This window comes from Drosophila biarmipes, unplaced genomic scaffold (genome assembly GCF_025231255.1).
Source record: "Drosophila biarmipes strain raj3 unplaced genomic scaffold, RU_DBia_V1.1 ptg000009l, whole genome shotgun sequence".
Taxonomy (NCBI): Eukaryota; Metazoa; Arthropoda; class Insecta; order Diptera; family Drosophilidae; genus Drosophila; species Drosophila biarmipes.
This window is the reverse complement of record NW_026114530.1, coordinates 155,328-173,847: the sequence shown is the minus strand read 5'-3', so window position 1 is coordinate 173,847 and position 18,520 is coordinate 155,328. Positions and strand designations below refer to the sequence as shown.

General features: G+C 41.9%; 1 protein-coding gene across 1 annotated transcript; it reads right to left on the bottom strand.

Annotated features, from left to right (window-relative positions):
- Positions 1 to 2,034: 2,034 nt before the first annotated feature.
- On the bottom strand, positions 2,035 to 17,512 carry LOC127011809 (uncharacterized). The gene is given in 15 exon segments (XM_050889980.1): positions 2,035 to 2,124; positions 2,478 to 2,669; positions 2,752 to 2,908; positions 3,160 to 3,295; positions 4,771 to 4,880; positions 5,519 to 5,653; positions 5,905 to 6,040; positions 7,516 to 7,625; positions 8,035 to 8,159; positions 8,242 to 8,340; positions 14,451 to 14,629; positions 14,632 to 16,242; positions 16,245 to 16,556; positions 16,634 to 17,284; positions 17,470 to 17,512. Coding segments are annotated over 15 exon segments (4,086 nt in total).
- Between the last annotated feature and the right edge of the window lie 1,008 nt (positions 17,513 to 18,520).

The following is an 18,520-nucleotide window of genomic DNA, read 5'->3' as shown; positions in this document are numbered from 1 at the left end:
AAACATTTAAAATAAATTTTGTTTGAGTTCGTAAATATATATTTTTGGGCTGATTAAGGCCATTGGCGGGACATGTTGAACCTTAGTGTACGGCAGGGCCCAGCTGGCTGCTCTAGCTCTTACGGTTTGGGCTGTGAGCGCATCCCCTGAATTTTTGGTTTTCCCGTTTAAAAACTGTGGTACTCAAAATAAGGAAACTCAGCCCCGAATTTCGAAAAAAAAACTATTTTCGATGGACCGTAATATCTTTAAAAATTACCGGCAAAAAAACATTGGCGGTTGATCATGGTTATTTTGCAATTGAATCTCAATATTCCCGGGTTTGCCTTAAAAAACAAGAGGTTTTTTTTCATTAAAGTGATAACATTTTATGAAATGAATTTGGTTTACCGTAATTAAGGTATCAAAGGTGTTTCTGTAAAAATCGTTGTTACGTACGCCCTCCATATAGAAAGTTCAACGACGAATCTTAAGTCGGATGGAGAGGTGCATTTGACTAACCACACTTATGTTAATAATGTCAAAAGAAATTGCAATTCGGCAATTACTGGTGTCGCGTGGCCAGAAAAATAGACACGATCGACCTACTGGTAACCATACCCCGGTAGCTGGCAAAGTGCAACAACCGGCCGTTGACTCCAAAGATATTGGATACCGTGATATAGTAACCCTGGGTGGGAACACCTAGTTTCTCCGCTTCAAACTGGCAGGTAAGTGAAAACTCTACTGGGGTATAAAAGACCTTAGACAATTAAAAAAAAGAGCAGAATCCATTCTGGTGTCTTGCTGACGGAAGCAGCCGGCTCCGAGGAAAGGCGACCTTTTCAGGGGCGACTGCCCAGGCGGAGTCCTCTCCTCCAGGATCAGCGACCAGGATCCAGCAGCGCTTGAGAAGGACACCTATAGCTCAAAAGATTTCCATGTGACCATCGCCGCCATTATAATCAAAGAAGGAGGGAATATGAACCACAAGGACGACATTCGATATACTGGGATGCTTGAAGCCGTAGTACTCGAAATCCTCTTACATCCGATGATTGTTCAGCTGTTGGAGTCACCCGATCAGAGGCCTAGTGACTAACAGCATACTTCAAAAAAGTGGTGGTGCAATGTAAATGTGTCCATCGAATTAATCTAAGCTGAACTTAACTTATGCATAACCAAAGGGAAATAGCCGCATATAATACAACCAACACAAAAGTGAAAATCAAAAACATTGGAAGAATTTAAAAATGCATTGAAATACATTTAAATCAAGTGAATCGGTAGTGCTGATCCTGATAAACAATTAGCGAAGACGGGTCTCACCATCAGCGTTATGGACGACGCGTGTCTCAGGCATATATATATGACGAAGTTCCAGTATCAAAGTCCTCGACTGGACTATCGGCGAAGCGTTTTCTGGCGCGTGGCATGATCTCCAGCTTCACTTTTTAGTCTGCCGCTCGAACTCACGTTCGTTCCTTCTCATTTCCTTTACCCTCGAATACACACGCATAGTGTGGGGAGTCATGACGTACACTATTTGTCTCACTCACGCCCACGCCCAGACTATGCTGACGGAATTGCGTATCCGTCTCGCGCGAAAGAACCGAGAAGCAATAAGAAGTAAAACAAGAGTGTACCAACAAATAATCGTTATAATTTGAATTTCCTTCCTGACCTATCTCACGTCCTCGTGAGTGTACAATATAAAGGTTTACAAAATATATTCTCTTATGTTCTACACAAAAATAAAGTTCAAGATGGTTTCACATTTTTTTTCTTATTAAATCAAAATCAAACAAAATTATTTCAAAATTTCTCTTATTCGTTTATATCTTATCTTTATACAACTTTTGCCATGAGATCCGGATTGCCATAAGATTAACTGGCCAGTCAATAGGTGTGTTCATTTAGCGCACAGCTTATATCTGGGCAAACCGGCCATCATAAATAGCTCGCAGTTTGATTCATAAGCCGGCCAAATAACAATTCACTGATCATTTTAAAAATTTCATTCTATTTCAAAATTACAGCCCTCACCGGCTTGATCTAAGGTATCTCCATCACCACCTTCATCATTAAGCTCCATGGCTTCTTCATCATCACACTCATCATCCAATTCTGTGGCAATCCCCTTCTCTGGCATACGCCTAAAAAATTCGTGAGTATATTTATGTGTCCTATTATTATTTAACGCCTTAAGTCTATACCGATCTCCTTCTAATATTTCGGTCACTAAGAATGGTCTAAGGGTCTAGTTTTGTCGGATGACGCTCTTCGTTTTTAAGCAATACATAGTCACCGACCTTGTGTCTTATAATAGTAGCCTTAGATTTATCAAATCTAGCTCTATCATAACAGGCATTCTTTTCCATGTTTTGTTTTGCCATTTCTCTAACTTGGTCAATATCAACAACATTTTAATTTTCGACAATAGGTACGAGACCAAATGGCCTTGCTTCCTTGCCAACAAGCATTTTTAAAGGGCTTACCTTAGTCACTCTATTGGGAGTACGATTAAGAGCCAGTTGAATCTTGCAAAGAGCATCCTGCCATGACCCCTGACCTGTCTCAACCACCTTTAGCATAAATTTTAGAGTACTCATAACTCGCTCTACTTGGCCATTGGCCCGGCTACCGCCTGTGGCGATCAAATGTAAATCTAGAAAAACTCCGTCTCTGATCTGCAATCAGACGAGAAGGAACACCAAACAACGATATTAGGGACTTTAAAGCTTTAATACAACTTTCTGTATCCAGCCTCACTGTATGGGACAAAGAGACAAACTTCGTGAACGCGTCTATTGATACGATTATATACTCCTTCTGATCATTTTTACCACTAAGCTTCCCTGTAAGGTCCATGTGGACTGTATGCCACGAGATGTCAATTTTCGGTATAGGATGCAATTCAGCTTGTACCCTGCCAGATGGAGATTTTGAGAGTCTGCATGTAATACAGTTGTCGACAAATTTGCGAACGTACTTGGACATCCTTTCGAACCAATAATACTCATACATTTTTTCAAGGGCTTTCTCCCACCAAGGTGCATAATGGACTCGTGCACATTATTAACGGCAGACCACCTAAACGGCTTTGGAATAATAGGGAGGCAACGACTTTTCCCATTCCTTTGAATTTTTCTATATAGTGTTCCTGTCCTTAATTCATACGTTTTGGCCAAATCCTCAGCAAGATCATCGCTACGCAATTTAGAAACAATAGACGACGTTTCCTCGTCGCGTTGCTGCTCAGCTAACAACCAATTGTCAGTGATATCTGTCAAATCTATATGTTTTTCCATTGTACCTTTTGACATAGGATTTGATATAGGATTTCGGGACAGAAAATCTACGTGAGCCATTCTTTCACCTGGCCTATACTGAATATCGAACTCAAAAGATTTCATGTATGACCACCACCTATGAACTCTCGGGGTTAGTTATGCTTCTGTGCGAGAGGCTTTAAGCGAATTGCAGTCAGTAAACACGACAAAATGTCGACCCTGTAGGTAATGGCGAAAATGCTTAATAGCATTGTAAACTGCAATTGTTTCCAGTTCGTATGAATGATAACGAGATTCCGCTGGCGAGGTCCGTTTACTAAAGTATTCGATAACTCTAGGCTTGTGTTTGATTTTATGCAACAAAATTGCGCCATAGCTATCAGCACTCGCATCTGTATGAAGTTTAATAGGGAATAGGGGATCGAAAATAGTCAGAACGGGTTCACTAGTCAGGATACGAATCACTTCCTGTCGTATCTGCTCATGCTCTAATTTCCATAAAAATGTTATACTTTCTGAAGTAAGAACATAGAGGGGTTTTCGCAACTGTGAAAACTTAGGTACAAACTGACGAAAATACGTGACCAGTCCAATAAATTGTCTCAGTTGAGTGACGGATTGCGGGGGCGGTAAGTCTACTAGAGCTCGTATTTTCCAGGGATTCGGTAGAATCTCACCTGCTCTAACTTCAAAACCTAAGTATTCGACACAAGTTTTTAGAAAGGAACATTTCTTTATGTTGAAGGAAAATCCTGCTTCGGCTAGTGTTCGCAGGTTGATTTGTAATCTCTCAAAAGCTTCTTCATTTGTACGGGCGACTATCATTACATCGTCCATATAAACAATGGCATATTTATAAGCCAGATCACCTAAGGCACGATTAATAGCGCTTTGGAATACCAAAGGCGCATTTTTAAGCCCAAAAGGCATATCCAAGTACTCGTACTGTCCTTCTGGAGTTACAAAAGCCGTCCGTTCGATAGAGTTTGCATGTATTGGGATCTGATGAAAACCACTGGGCATATCAATGCACAGGAAAAACCTAGCCCCACTCAACCTAGCTATCTGGTCCGATATAAGTGGCAACGGATACTTGTCGGAAACAGTATTGGCATTAAGCTCCCGATAGTCAACACAGAGACTATCTGTTCCATTTTTCTTTCGGACAAGTAATATCGGACTCGCAAAAGAAGAGGAACTTGGTCTTATAATGTTGGCATCCAACAGCTCTTGAATAGAATGTCTAACCTTTTCTTTTTCCTCTACACTCAAACGATAAGGGCGCCTCTGAACCGTCTTGTTTTGATCAATCAAGCGAATTTCTAGCAGTCCCATAAGATTAACTGGCCAGTCAATAGGTGTGTTCATTTAGCGCACAGCTTATATCTGGGCAAACCGGCCATCATAAATAGCTCGCAGTTTGATTCATAAGCCGGCCAAATAACAATTCACTGATCATTTAAAAAATTTCATTCCTTTTCAAAATTACAGCCCTCACCGGCTTGATCTAAGGTATCTCCATCACCACCTTCATCATTAAGCTCCATGGCTTCTTCATCATCACACTCATCATCCAATTCTGTGGCAATCCCCTTCTCTGGCATACGCCTAAAAAATTCGTGAGTATATTTATGTGTCCTATTATTATTTAACGCCTTAAGTCTATACCGATCTCCTTCTAATATTTCGGTCACTAAGAATGGTCTAAGGGTCTAGTTTTGTCGGATGACGCTCTTCGTTTTTAAGCAATACATAGTCACCGACCTTGTGTCTTATAATAGTAGCCTTAGATTTATCAAATCTAGCTCTATCATAACAGGCATTCTTTTCCATGTTTTGTTTTGCCATTTCTCTAACTTGGTCAATATCAACAACATTTTAATTTTCGACAATAGGTACGAGACCAAATGGCCTTGCTTCCTTGCCAACAAGCATTTTTAAAGGGCTTACCTTAGTCACTCTATTGGGAGTACGATTAAGAGCCAGTTGAATCTTGCAAAGAGCATCCTGCCATGACCCCTGACCTGTCTCAACCACCTTTAGCATAAATTTTAGAGTACTCATAACTCGCTCTACTTGGCCATTGGCCCGGCTACCGCCTGTGGCGATCAAATGTAAATCTAGAAAAACTCCGTCTCTGATCTGCAATCAGACGAGAAGGAACACCAAACAACGATATTAGGGACTTTAAAGCTTTAATACAACTTTCTGTATCCAGCCTCACTGTATGGGACAAAGAGACAAACTTCGTGAACGCGTCTATTGATACGATTATATACTCCTTCTGATCATTTTTACCACTAAGCTTCCCTGTAAGGTCCATGTGGACTGTATGCCACGAGATGTCAATTTTCGGTATAGGATGCAATTCAGCTTGTACCCTGCCAGATGGAGATTTTGAGAGTCTGCATGTAATACAGTTGTCGACAAATTTGCGAACGTACTTGGACATCCTTTCGAACCAATAATACTCATACATTTTTTCAAGGGCTTTCTCCCACCAAGGTGCATAATGGACTCGTGCACATTATTAACGGCAGACCACCTAAACGGCTTTGGAATAATAGGGAGGCAACGACTTTTCCCATTCCTTTGAATTTTTCTATATAGTGTTCCTGTCCTTAATTCATACGTTTTGGCCAAATCCTCAGCAAGATCATCGCTACGCAATTTAGAAACAATAGACGACGTTTCCTCGTCGCGTTGCTGCTCAGCTAACAACCAATTGTCAGTGATATCTGTCAAATCTATATGTTTTTCCATTGTACCTTTTGACATAGGATTTGATATAGGATTTCGGGACAGAAAATCTACGTGAGCCATTCTTTCACCTGGCCTATACTGAATATCGAACTCAAAAGATTTCATGTATGACCACCACCTATGAACTCTCGGGGTTAGTTATGCTTCTGTGCGAGAGGCTTTAAGCGAATTGCAGTCAGTAAACACGACAAAATGTCGACCCTGTAGGTAATGGCGAAAATGCTTAATAGCATTGTAAACTGCAATTGTTTCCAGTTCGTATGAATGATAACGAGATTCCGCTGGCGAGGTCCGTTTACTAAAGTATTCGATAACTCTAGGCTTGTGTTTGATTTTATGCAACAAAATTGCGCCATAGCTATCAGCACTCGCATCTGTATGAAGTTTAATAGGGAATAGGGGATCGAAAATAGTCAGAACGGGTTCACTAGTCAGGATACGAATCACTTCCTGTCGTATCTGCTCATGCTCTAATTTCCATAAAAATGTTATACTTTCTGAAGTAAGAACATAGAGGGGTTTTCGCAACTGTGAAAACTTAGGTACAAACTGACGAAAATACGTGACCAGTCCAATAAATTGTCTCAGTTGAGTGACGGATTGCGGGGGCGGTAAGTCTACTAGAGCTCGTATTTTCCAGGGATTCGGTAGAATCTCACCTGCTCTAACTTCAAAACCTAAGTATTCGACACAAGTTTTTAGAAAGGAACATTTCTTTATGTTGAAGGAAAATCCTGCTTCGGCTAGTGTTCGCAGGTTGATTTGTAATCTCTCAAAAGCTTCTTCATTTGTACGGGCGACTATCATTACATCGTCCATATAAACAATGGCATATTTATAAGCCAGATCACCTAAGGCACGATTAATAGCGCTTTGGAATACCAAAGGCGCATTTTTAAGCCCAAAAGGCATATCCAAGTACTCGTACTGTCCTTCTGGAGTTACAAAAGCCGTCCGTTCGATAGAGTTTGCATGTATTGGGATCTGATGAAAACCACTGGGCATATCAATGCACAGGAAAAACCTAGCCCCACTCAACCTAGCTATCTGGTCCGATATAAGTGGCAACGGATACTTGTCGGAAACAGTATTGGCATTAAGCTCCCGATAGTCAACACAGAGACTATCTGTTCCATTTTTCTTTCGGACAAGTAATATCGGACTCGCAAAAGAAGAGGAACTTGGTCTTATAATGTTGGCATCCAACAGCTCTTGAATAGAATGTCTAACCTTTTCTTTTTCCTCTACACTCAAACGATAAGGGCGCCTCTGAACCGTCTTGTTTTGATCAATCAAGCGAATTTCTAGCAGTCCCATAAGATTAACTGGCCAGTCAATAGGTGTGTTCATTTAGCGCACAGCTTATATCTGGGCAAACCGGCCATCATAAATAGCTCGCAGTTTGATTCATAAGCCGGCCAAATAACAATTCACTGATCATTTTAAAAATTTCATTCCTTTTCAAAATTACAGCCCTCACCGGCTTGATCTAAGGTATCTCCATCACCACCTTCATCATTAAGCTCCATGGCTTCTTCATCATCACACTCATCATCCAATTCTGTGGCAATCCCCTTCTCTGGCATACGCCTAAAAAATTCGTGAGTATATTTATGTGTCCTATTATTATTTAACGCCTTAAGTCTATACCGATCTCCTTCTAATATTTCGGTCACTAAGAATGGTCTAAGGGTCTAGTTTTGTCGGATGACGCTCTTCGTTTTTAAGCAATACATAGTCACCGACCTTGTGTCTTATAATAGTAGCCTTAGATTTATCAAATCTAGCTCTATCATAACAGGCATTCTTTTCCATGTTTTGTTTTGCCATTTCTCTAACTTGGTCAATATCAACAACATTTTAATTTTCGACAATAGGTACGAGACCAAATGGCCTTGCTTCCTTGCCAACAAGCATTTTTAAAGGGCTTACCTTAGTCACTCTATTGGGAGTACGATTAAGAGCCAGTTGAATCTTGCAAAGAGCATCCTGCCATGACCCCTGACCTGTCTCAACCACCTTTAGCATAAATTTTAGAGTACTCATAACTCGCTCTACTTGGCCATTGGCCCGGCTACCGCCTGTGGCGATCAAATGTAAATCTAGAAAAACTCCGTCTCTGATCTGCAATCAGACGAGAAGGAACACCAAACAACGATATTAGGGACTTTAAAGCTTTAATACAACTTTCTGTATCCAGCCTCACTGTATGGGACAAAGAGACAAACTTCGTGAACGCGTCTATTGATACGATTATATACTCCTTCTGATCATTTTTACCACTAAGCTTCCCTGTAAGGTCCATGTTTATGAATAGTGGACTGTATTATGGTTTTTATTATAGTTTTATGCATTTATTTTCACTATTTAGCGGGTTTACAATACTTTAAGCGGGGTTGCTATCAGCGAGCGGTTGCGGTTAATATCAACAAGCGAATGCAGCCGGCTTGCAAAACGTGCAGAAAAAGAACAGAAAAGCGATCGCGTGATGTTCTAATACTAACGCATTGCACTGCAATTTCGGCTATGCGTGTGAGCTTAAAGCTCCCAAATGGTTACAATACAATGATGTGCGCAAAAATAGGTACTATAGGTAATAGGTAAAAATAGGTTATAGGTAAATATGCAAAAGTGAAGAAGCAAATGTAATACTATTTAAATTCAACATAAAGACGAACTATTTCCCAACATACCGGCCCCCCTGAACGACGGTTCAGTTCAAAGGAAGCACAGCAATTTTCGTAATAGGGCGCTTGTAGATTCCCTTGGCGGTTTTAACGGTGACCACCCGAACCCTCTGATCCTGGCCAGGATGAACTTCGGTGACTCGTCCTAGCATCCACTTGCTTGGCGGTTGATTGGGCTCCTTCAGCACAACCAGTGTGTCCACGGCAACATTTGGAGCATCTTGATGCCATTTCGTGCGAGGTTGAAGCGTGCTGAGATACTCGAGATTCCAACGTTTCCAGAAACCTTGAACCTTGGCCTGTAGTTGTCTCCAGCGCTGCAGTCTGTTGATATTTACATCCAGGAAAGATGGTTCTGGTACCGAAGTGAGAGGCTGACCTGTTAGAAAATGAGAAGGAGTTAGCGGGTTAAGACTGTGATCGCTAGGTGCGCATAAAGGGCGAGAGTTCAGAAGCCCTTCAATCTGAATTAACAGGGTCGAATACTCCTCGAATGTCAAGGCACTGCTGCCAATGACTCGTTTTAAGTGCAGCTTTATGGATCTCACACCAGTCTCCCAAATGCCTCCGAAATGGGGAGCAGATGGCGGAATGAAATGCCAATTAATCTCGTGGCTGGCCATGAAGCTTGAAATTTCTTCATCTTGACTTTGAGCTATTGCCATTCGTTGCATTTCAGCTAAATCTCTTTTGGCTCCATGGAAAGTCGTTCCATTGTCCGAGTATAAATCTGATATAGGTCCACGTCGAGACCAAAAGCGTTTGAAAGCGGCTATAAAGGCGGATGTCGTCAAATCGCTGACCAATTCTATGTGAATCGCTTTTGTAGATAGGCAGACAAAGATCGCAAACCAAGCTTTGCCAAATCTTGGTGTCCGGCCTGTCGATGTTTTGATCGACACAGGTCCAGCATAATCCAATCCAGTGTGCAGAAAACAACGGGCGGGTTGAACTCGAAACTCCGGTAAATCAGCCATAAGCTGAGAACTCGTGTGTCTTCGCTGCAGAAAGCAAGTTCTGCAATTGAATACAGTTTTGCGGACGAGGTTCCGAGCTCCTAGAATCCAATACCTTTGGCGTAGACTATGAAACGTGTATTCGACTCCAGCGTGTAACAATGCAGCATGTTGATAGCGAACTAGCAGACCAGCTATTGGAGATTCCTTAGGAAGGAGAATGGGATGCTTTGCGTCATAAGTAGCTATAGAATTATCGATGCGACCACCAACACGCATTACTCTCTGCTCGTCTAAAAAGGGTGTGTAGCGGATCAACTTCGATTTCTTCGACAATGGCTGTCCGGTAGTTAACTGCTGGTACTCCACGTTGAAGAACTCCTTTTGAGCGTGCGTAAAGATCTTAGCTCGTGCATATTGTAGCTCCCACGCCGATAGGAATGGTGAAAGTCGATTCCTCTCACGAAGACGATGAACGAAGCGAAGGCAGTAGCTGACTATCCTTAATAAACGGGACCATGAGGAGGATTTGTTGATCATACAAGATAGCGAATTTCCGTCGTCGGAAATGTGTAGATTAACTTTCGTTTCAGCCTTCATCTCTAGGCAGGCCTCTCCTTCTGTCGACAGAACAAACTTAGCTTTAACAGGTGGCCAAGCTGAACGTGACTGAGATAGCCAAGGTGGTCCATTCCACCATATTTGATGATCCACGAGGTCCTTTGGCAGTACTCCTCGCGATGCGCAGTCTGCGGGATTATCACCACTTCGAATATGTTGCCAGCAGCTGCGTGGGCAAACCTCTAGAATTTCAGCAGTGCGGTTGCAAACATAGGTGTTCCAAGTCCTAGGCGGAGAAGATAGCCAATGCAGGACTATTTCAGAGTCTGACCAACAATTAATTCTGGAAATAGGAACAGTTAATGATTGCTTGACCAGATAAATCAGTTTAGAGAGTAAATGAGCTGCGTTTAACTCTAGTCGCGGAATGGAGATAGGCTTAATAGGGGCTACGCGAGTTTTAGCCATAATCAGTTTGACAGCATATCCATTGTTGACTTCGACGCGGCTATAGATGACGGCAGCATACGCTTGAGATGATGCATCAGCAAATCCGTGCAGTTCCATTTCTTGATGTGGTGCAGATATGTAGCGAGGAACTCGACAAGTTTCCAATAAATGCATTTCCGATGCAAACTGTTGCCATCGTGTACATATTTGCTGCGGTAGTACTTCATTCCAATCGACAGAACTTAGCCAACTATCTTGAAATAGGATCTTCAGAAAAACAACAGTTGGCGAAAGCAAACCCAGCGGGTCGTAGATCTTGGCTAGTTCTGAAAGCAATATGCGTTTAGTAAGAGCAGTCGTAAATGCGGGGGTTTCTAATTTGAAGAAAATATAGTCCGGTTTTGGTTCCCAACACAATCCCAGGACTTTAACAAATCGAATTGAGCGGTCTTCCTCTAAATCCTCTGGTGGATACTCACAAATCTCCTTTGGCAACGACTTTAAAAGGGCGTAACAGTTTGAGCTCCACTTTCGCAATTTGAATTGAGCTTCGCTAAGAAGCAGAATCAATTCATCTTTGAGTGCAATGAGATCCTTGATGTTGTCGCATCCAGTAGGAATATCATCAACGTACGCGTCTCTGTTGAGCACGACAGCAGCGGTGGGATACAATTCGGCATAGTCATTCGAGAGCTGTTTAAGAACTCGAACTGCAATAAACGGCGATGAAGCTAATCCATATGTTACTGTCAACAGTCGATAATGATCCATCGTAGCGTTTTCATCCTTCCTCCAAACTATGCGTTGGTACTGTGTATGTTCGTCCGACACCAAAATGCCTCTAAACATCTTCTCGATGTCTGCACAAAATACATAACGATGCTGACGAAATCGAAGGCATACTCCAATTAAGTCCCGTTGAATAGGCGGTCCTATATGCAGTCGCGAATTAAGAGAATGACCCGTGGAATCCTTTCCAGAGCCGTCAAATACCACTCGGCAACGTGTGGTAGTACTATCTGGCTTAAAAACTGCATGGTGTGCCAAATAGTTGTAAAGTGCGGGATCCTCACCGCCTGCAGCAGCCGGAATCAATTCCATATGTCCTCGATTTAAATAATCATCCATGAAATCCACATATTGTTGTTTGAGTGCGGGGAATCTTCTAAATTTCCTTTCCAAAGCGGCGAAGCGGTTTAAAGCCTGTGGCAAAGTGGAGCCAATTGGCGTGCGGGGCTCCTTGAATGGGTATTGAACAATATAAACACCATCTTCTCTACGAGCATGTGTTTTCAGAAAATGTTGTTCGGCGGGATCACTGGCGTCTATCGTTGTTTTACTCGGATGCACTTGTTCCATGTCCATAAATGAGCGAACTAAGGAATCCAAATCTTCATAAGCGTGATGAACTTGTGCGTGCGTAGATGCTTTGTTACCATCAGTGTAGCTGCCTGTAATAACCCAACCAAAATTAGTATGCAGTGCGATGGGGTATTCGATACCAAACTCTCGGCGATGTCCAGTATATAAGTTCCACAGCTGATCAGCGCCTAAGATAACGTCGATTTTGCCCGGAGATCCAAACGTCGGGTCAGCTAGCGGTAGGCTGCGAATCTTGGTCCAAATAGTTGCATTTGATTTGACCTGCTGAGCTGGAATCGTAGAAGTTAGAGAACTCATAATTAGACAAGAGACTTCCAATGATGCAGTCGTGGTTCTTGAGAGTAAGGTGAAGCTAGCGCGACCTCGGCTAACACCAGCCGGGTTAGCACCTAAACCAACTACCGAAATGCGGGCATGCGTGCGAGGAATTCCGATCCTTTGGATAAACGACTCAGATACCATGGTTATTGTTGATCCAGTATCGAGCAATAACCTACACGAGGTCTCGTTTCCCCATGTGTCAATAACATTGGCGACAACAGTTGGCAGTAGGGCTGGATTGTTGGCCCTCTCCAAAATATGATGGCTAACAGCGGCAGTATTCGTATCAGCGGCAGTCGAGTGCGCAGGTGCCACAGGAACCGATCTTGCTTCAATCGGGTGTACTAACGTGTGATGCTTAGCGTTGCACTGACGGCAAGTGTTCGATGAATTACAATCCCTGACTTGATGCGATCGACTCAAGCAGTTGAAGCATAATTTTGTATCCTTGGCGAAGGTGCGGCGGCTGACTACATCCAGTGCCTTGAATTCATTGCATGAATATATAGAATGCTGTCCTTGGCAATATATACATTCGCGAGACGACTGAGTTGATCCACTGGCATGAAAAGCGGCTTGGCGGCGTCTACTCTGGGCTGGTCTTGAGGGTTGCATTGCGGGTAAATCCTGACAAGATTCCAAAGTATCACAATGAGCGAAAAGAAAGGCGAACAGCTCCTCTATGGTGACGTTTTCAGTGGCCGATAAACTGCAGTTGGCCCAAGCTTGTTTAATTTCTGAACCTAACTTTGACAGCAAAATATGAATGAGCCATACATCGCGGCTGTCACAGTTCAGCGCATGTAAGCCTCGAATGCATTCGTCGGCCGAGTCAATTACCTTGCGTAATTCTGCAATATTCAAATTGTTAGCGGTTGGCAACGATAAAAAATTCTGAACAAACGATCGAGCGATGAGCGACCTTTTATTATAACGATTTTCTAATTTTTCCCATGCGTCTTGGTAATTATCATTACAGACGGAAATATGTTTAATTAGGGACAGTGCTTCTCCCTCCAGATATGATTTGAGATAATGAAACTTTTGGCACTTGGAGAGCTTTTCGTTACTATTTACTGAGCTTAAGAACAGATCACTAAACTGGCTCCAATCCTCATATTTACCAGAAAATGTGGGAATCCGAATTTTCTCAAACCTTAAATCAGCAGTTCCCGATGAAGTATGAATTTTCTCCAAAAGGTTGTTTTGTCCCTCAAATAGGCGTTCCACTGTACTTGAAAGTAGAATGTTCGACTGGTCCTGTCCATGATCCTGACCTCCCATGTCCTTGATGGCGTTACTAAAAATAGCATGCGCGGCGTAGAACTTGTCTTCGTATTCGGGTATGTCCAATCCAGGGTCTTCATATCCCTCCTCCAAGTGAAATTCCACTAACTCATCTGAGAGCTCCATAAAGTGGTTGAAAGTGGCGACCAAACGCTCCAGCTTGAATTGCAATGTTTCCACATTCTCACATCTTTGTGAAAACTCCACAGCACTGTTGAGGGTGCGCGTTATTTGCCCCTTGCAGGCACCACGTTGTTGAATCGTTCTATGCATTATCGCGTTCATGACGAAAAAACGGTAAATTTGTCTCTAATGTTCACAAAATTAAATGCACAAATAAACGCGGGTATCCGGCTCCAAAAGGACCAAAATTTGTTATGTTTATGAATAGTGGACTGTATTATGGTTTTTATTATAGTTTTATGCATTTATTTTCACTATTTAGCGGGTTTACAATACTTTAAGCGGGGTTGCTATCAGCGAGCGGTTGCGGTTAATATCAACAAGCGAATGCAGCCGGCTTGCAAAACGTGCAGAAAAAGAACAGAAAAGCGATCGCGTGATGTTCTAATACTAACGCATTGCACTGCAATTTCGGCTATGCGTGTGAGCTTAAAGCTCCCAAATGGTTACAATACAATGATGTGCGCAAAAATAGGTACTATAGGTAATAGGTAAAAATAGGTTATAGGTAAATATGCAAAAGTGAAGAAGCAAATGTAATACTATTTAAATTCAACATAAAGACGAACTATTTCCCAACAGTCCATGTGGACTGTATGCCACGGGATGTCAATTTTCGGTATAGGATGCAATTCAGCTTGTACCCTGCCAGATGGAGATTTTGAGAGTCTGCATGTAATACAGTTGTCGACAAATTTGCGAACGTACTTGGACATCCTTTCGAACCAATAATACTCATACATTTTCTCAAGGGCTTTCTCCCACCAAGGTGCATAATGGACTCGTGCACATTATTAACGGCAGACCACCTAAACGGCTTTGGAATAATAGGGAGGCAACGACTTTTCCCATTCCTTTGAATTTTTCTATATAGTGTTCCTGTCCTTAATTCATACGTTTTGGCCAAATCCTCAGCAAGATCATCGCTACGCAATTTAGAAACAATAGACGACGTTTCCTCGTCGCGTTGCTGCTCAGCTAACAACCAATTGTCAGTGATATCTGTCAAATCTATATGTTTTTCCATTGTACCTTTTGATATAGGATTTCGGGACAGAAAATCTACGTGAGCCATTCTTTCACCTGGCCTATACTGAATATCGAACTCAAAAGATTTCATGTATGACCACCACCTATGAACTCTCGGGGTTAGTTATGCTTCTGTGCGAGAGGCTTTAAGCGAATTGCAGTCAGTAAACACGACAAAATGTCGACCCTGTAGGTAATGGCGAAAATGCTTAATAGCATTGTAAACTGCAATTGTTTCCAGTTCGTATGAATGATAACGAGATTCCGCTGGCGAGGTCCGTTTACTAAAGTATTCGATAACTCTAGGCTTGTGTTTGATTTTATGCAACAAAATTGCGCCATAGCTATCAGCACTCGCATCTGTATGAAGTTTAATAGGGAATAGGGGATCGAAAATAGTCAGAACGGGTTCACTAGTCAGGATACGAATCACTTCCTGTCGTATCTGCTCATGCTCTAATTTCCATAAAAATGTTATACTTTCTGAAGTAAGAACATAGAGGGGTTTTCGCAACTGTGAAAACTTAGGTACAAACTGACGAAAATACGTGACCAGTCCAATAAATTGTCTCAGTTGAGTGACGGATTGCGGGGGCGGTAAGTCTACTAGAGCTCGTATTTTCCAGGGATTCGGTAGAATCTCACCTGCTCTAACTTCAAAACCTAAGTATTCGACACAAGTTTTTAGAAAGGAACATTTCTTTATGTTGAAGGAAAATCCTGCTTCGGCAAGTGTTCGCAGGTTGATTTGTAATCTCTCAAAAGCTTCTTCATTTGTACGGGCGACTATCATTACATCGTCCATATAAACAATGGCATATTTATAAGCCAGATCACCTAAGGCACGATTAATAGCGCTTTGGAATACCAAAGGCGCATTTTTAAGCCCAAAAGGCATATCCAAGTACTCGTACTGTCCTTCTGGAGTTACAAAAGCCGTCCGTTCGATAGAGTTTGCATGTATTGGGATCTGATGAAAACCACTGGGCATATCAATGCACAGGAAAAACCTAGCCCCACTCAACCTAGCTATCTGGTCCGATATAAGTGGCAACGGATACTTGTCGGAAACAGTATTGGCATTAAGCTCCCGATAGTCAACACAGAGACTATCTGTTCCATTTTTCTTTCGGACAAGTAATATCGGACTCGCAAAAGAAGAGGAACTTGGTCTTATAATGTTGGCATCCAACAGCTCTTGAATAGAATGTCTAACCTTTTCTTTTTCCTCTACACTCAAACGATAAGGGCGCCTCTGAACCGTCTTGTTTTGATCAATCAAGCGAATTTCTAGCAGTCCCGTAATCACGCTCTGTGGAATACCGTTTTTAAACGAATTAGAGAATTTTCACGACCAATCAAAGCTTCGTATTTAATATGATTATCTAAAACTACGTGAAATAAGATTTCAAGTGAACGCTCACAAATCAAAACATTTGCCATAATCTGTAAAGTGCTACAAACGGAGTTACCACCTATACTCCTTAATGTCACTACGTTGTTTATTCTAGTGCCTGATAATCTCAGCGATGCAGTCTCTTTGATGAGTGAGCATTCGGCTCCGGAGTCGAAGTAAAATTGGAACGACTCACCAGACTGCGGTAAAGTTCCTAAGGGCTCAAATACGGTGCATATGCTCACACCTTTGATGGTGTTGCTTTTGACTGGCGGACGATCCGGGCAGACAGTAGATACATTTATCCAGATTGTTGGCGCTGGGTTGTCTCTTTGTTAAAGCGACATTCCGCCTTCTTGTGGCCGGGTTTGCCACAGTTGTAACACGTGATGTGAGGCATAGCGCTGATTCTTTTTCCTTGTAGTACTGGTACGTTGTCTCTCTGTTGGCTCTGTCTGGCGTCAAACGAAAAGGCTTTGAGTTCCTGATGTAGCTCGTTTCTGGTTTGGATATCCGTGGTAAAGACCAAACGGCGCAATCTTTTATCTACCCCAACTGCGTGTGCCAACGTAACAGATACTGCAATTTGCTCGACGCTGAGCGACTTCCAGCGGGTCATAAGGGAAGTGACCATTCTGCTCCCATACAACGACAAGCACTCTCCTTCATTTGGGCGTCCATTTAGCAAATTCATAACGGTGGCGGCCAAAGTCTCCGTTCCAGAAAAATGTTGCAAAAATAATTCTCGGAACTGCGTCCATGTAATGCCGGGAAAACATGTCTGCGAGAGCCAGTGTGATGCGGTGCCTTCCAGTGATTTGCTGAGCGCCATTACAAGAGCGCTACCCACGAGATGGCTTTCAGAAAAAATGTAATCGACTGTTGAACACCAGGACAACGCGTCTGATCCTGCACGATCGGAGTTGAACTTTGGCAGTGCAATGGCTTTGATATATTTTGGCTCATTTTGAATGCACTGCACTTGTTTTATCAGTTCTGCGAAATTACGATTTTGCAATTCCAGGATTGCTAGGATATTTGCGTCTTTGGATGGAGGCGGACGTAATCCCACTTCTGATCACGAAGATCTAGTATCAAAGTCCTCGACTGGACTTTCGGCGAAGCGTTTTCTGGCGCGCGTGATCTCCAGCTTCACTTTTTAGTCTGCCGCTCGAACTCACGTTCGTTCCTTCTCATTTCCTTTACCCTCGAATACACACGCATAGTGTGGTGAGTTAAGACGAACACTATTTGTCACACTCATGCCCACGCCCAGACTACGCTAACGGAATTGCGTATCCGTCTCGCACGAAAGAACCGAGAAGCAATAAGAAGTAAAACAAGAGTGTACCAACAAATAATCGTTATAATTTGAATTTCCAAAACAAAATGCGACATATATTTTTTGTGTTTAAGTGAATTGGTATTCTTAAGAGAAACAGTCTTTCGATACTCTCCGCTAATTAAAATAATTGTCAAGTAGAATTATTACATATGCATTAGCCAACTTTATATTGCTTATCCACGGCATTTGCCGACATGTTAATTAATTGCAAGCCGGAAAAATTAAATAAAAAAATAAATTTTTAAATTTTAAATATATTTTGGTGAAAGAAATTTATTGATAATTATTAAAACAATTATTTTTATTTACTTCTCATACTTCTTTACGATTATCAACCGATCGCGGTCTCGATCAAATTCGGGCTCACTACTCTAATCTTGAACCAAATCCAATAAACCTCGACCAGGAGCTTTTCTTTTTGAACTTTTAGAACTTCAATTTATGTTTACATTAAAAGCTTGAGATGAAACTGTCCCATCTTATAGTGAAATTCAATTATGCTGACCGATGCAATTTGCCGGACAATTGGAACGCAAAAGGCGCAATTGATTGTGCTTCGAACGGAAGCTGATGTTTACTTTAATTTTGATTTGTTTAACTTAGCTGGGAAGCCAAGATCGGACCTCAAAGCCAAAGACAAAAACAAAGACAAATGCAGAGATTGAAATTTTTGTTTATAAAAAGTGGCCTGGTTTTAGTGGTTGAATAACTCTCCCTCTTCTAAAATGGATCGTCCCGATTCAATATGAAATTCATTTAATTGATCTCTTAATTCTGTTAAAAAATTTTCTTGGTTAATATATTTTTCTGGTTCTGGCCGTTGTTTTTTGGTTACAAATAATATAGCATTTCTGTATTTTATAATAAGTAAAAATATCAAATATATA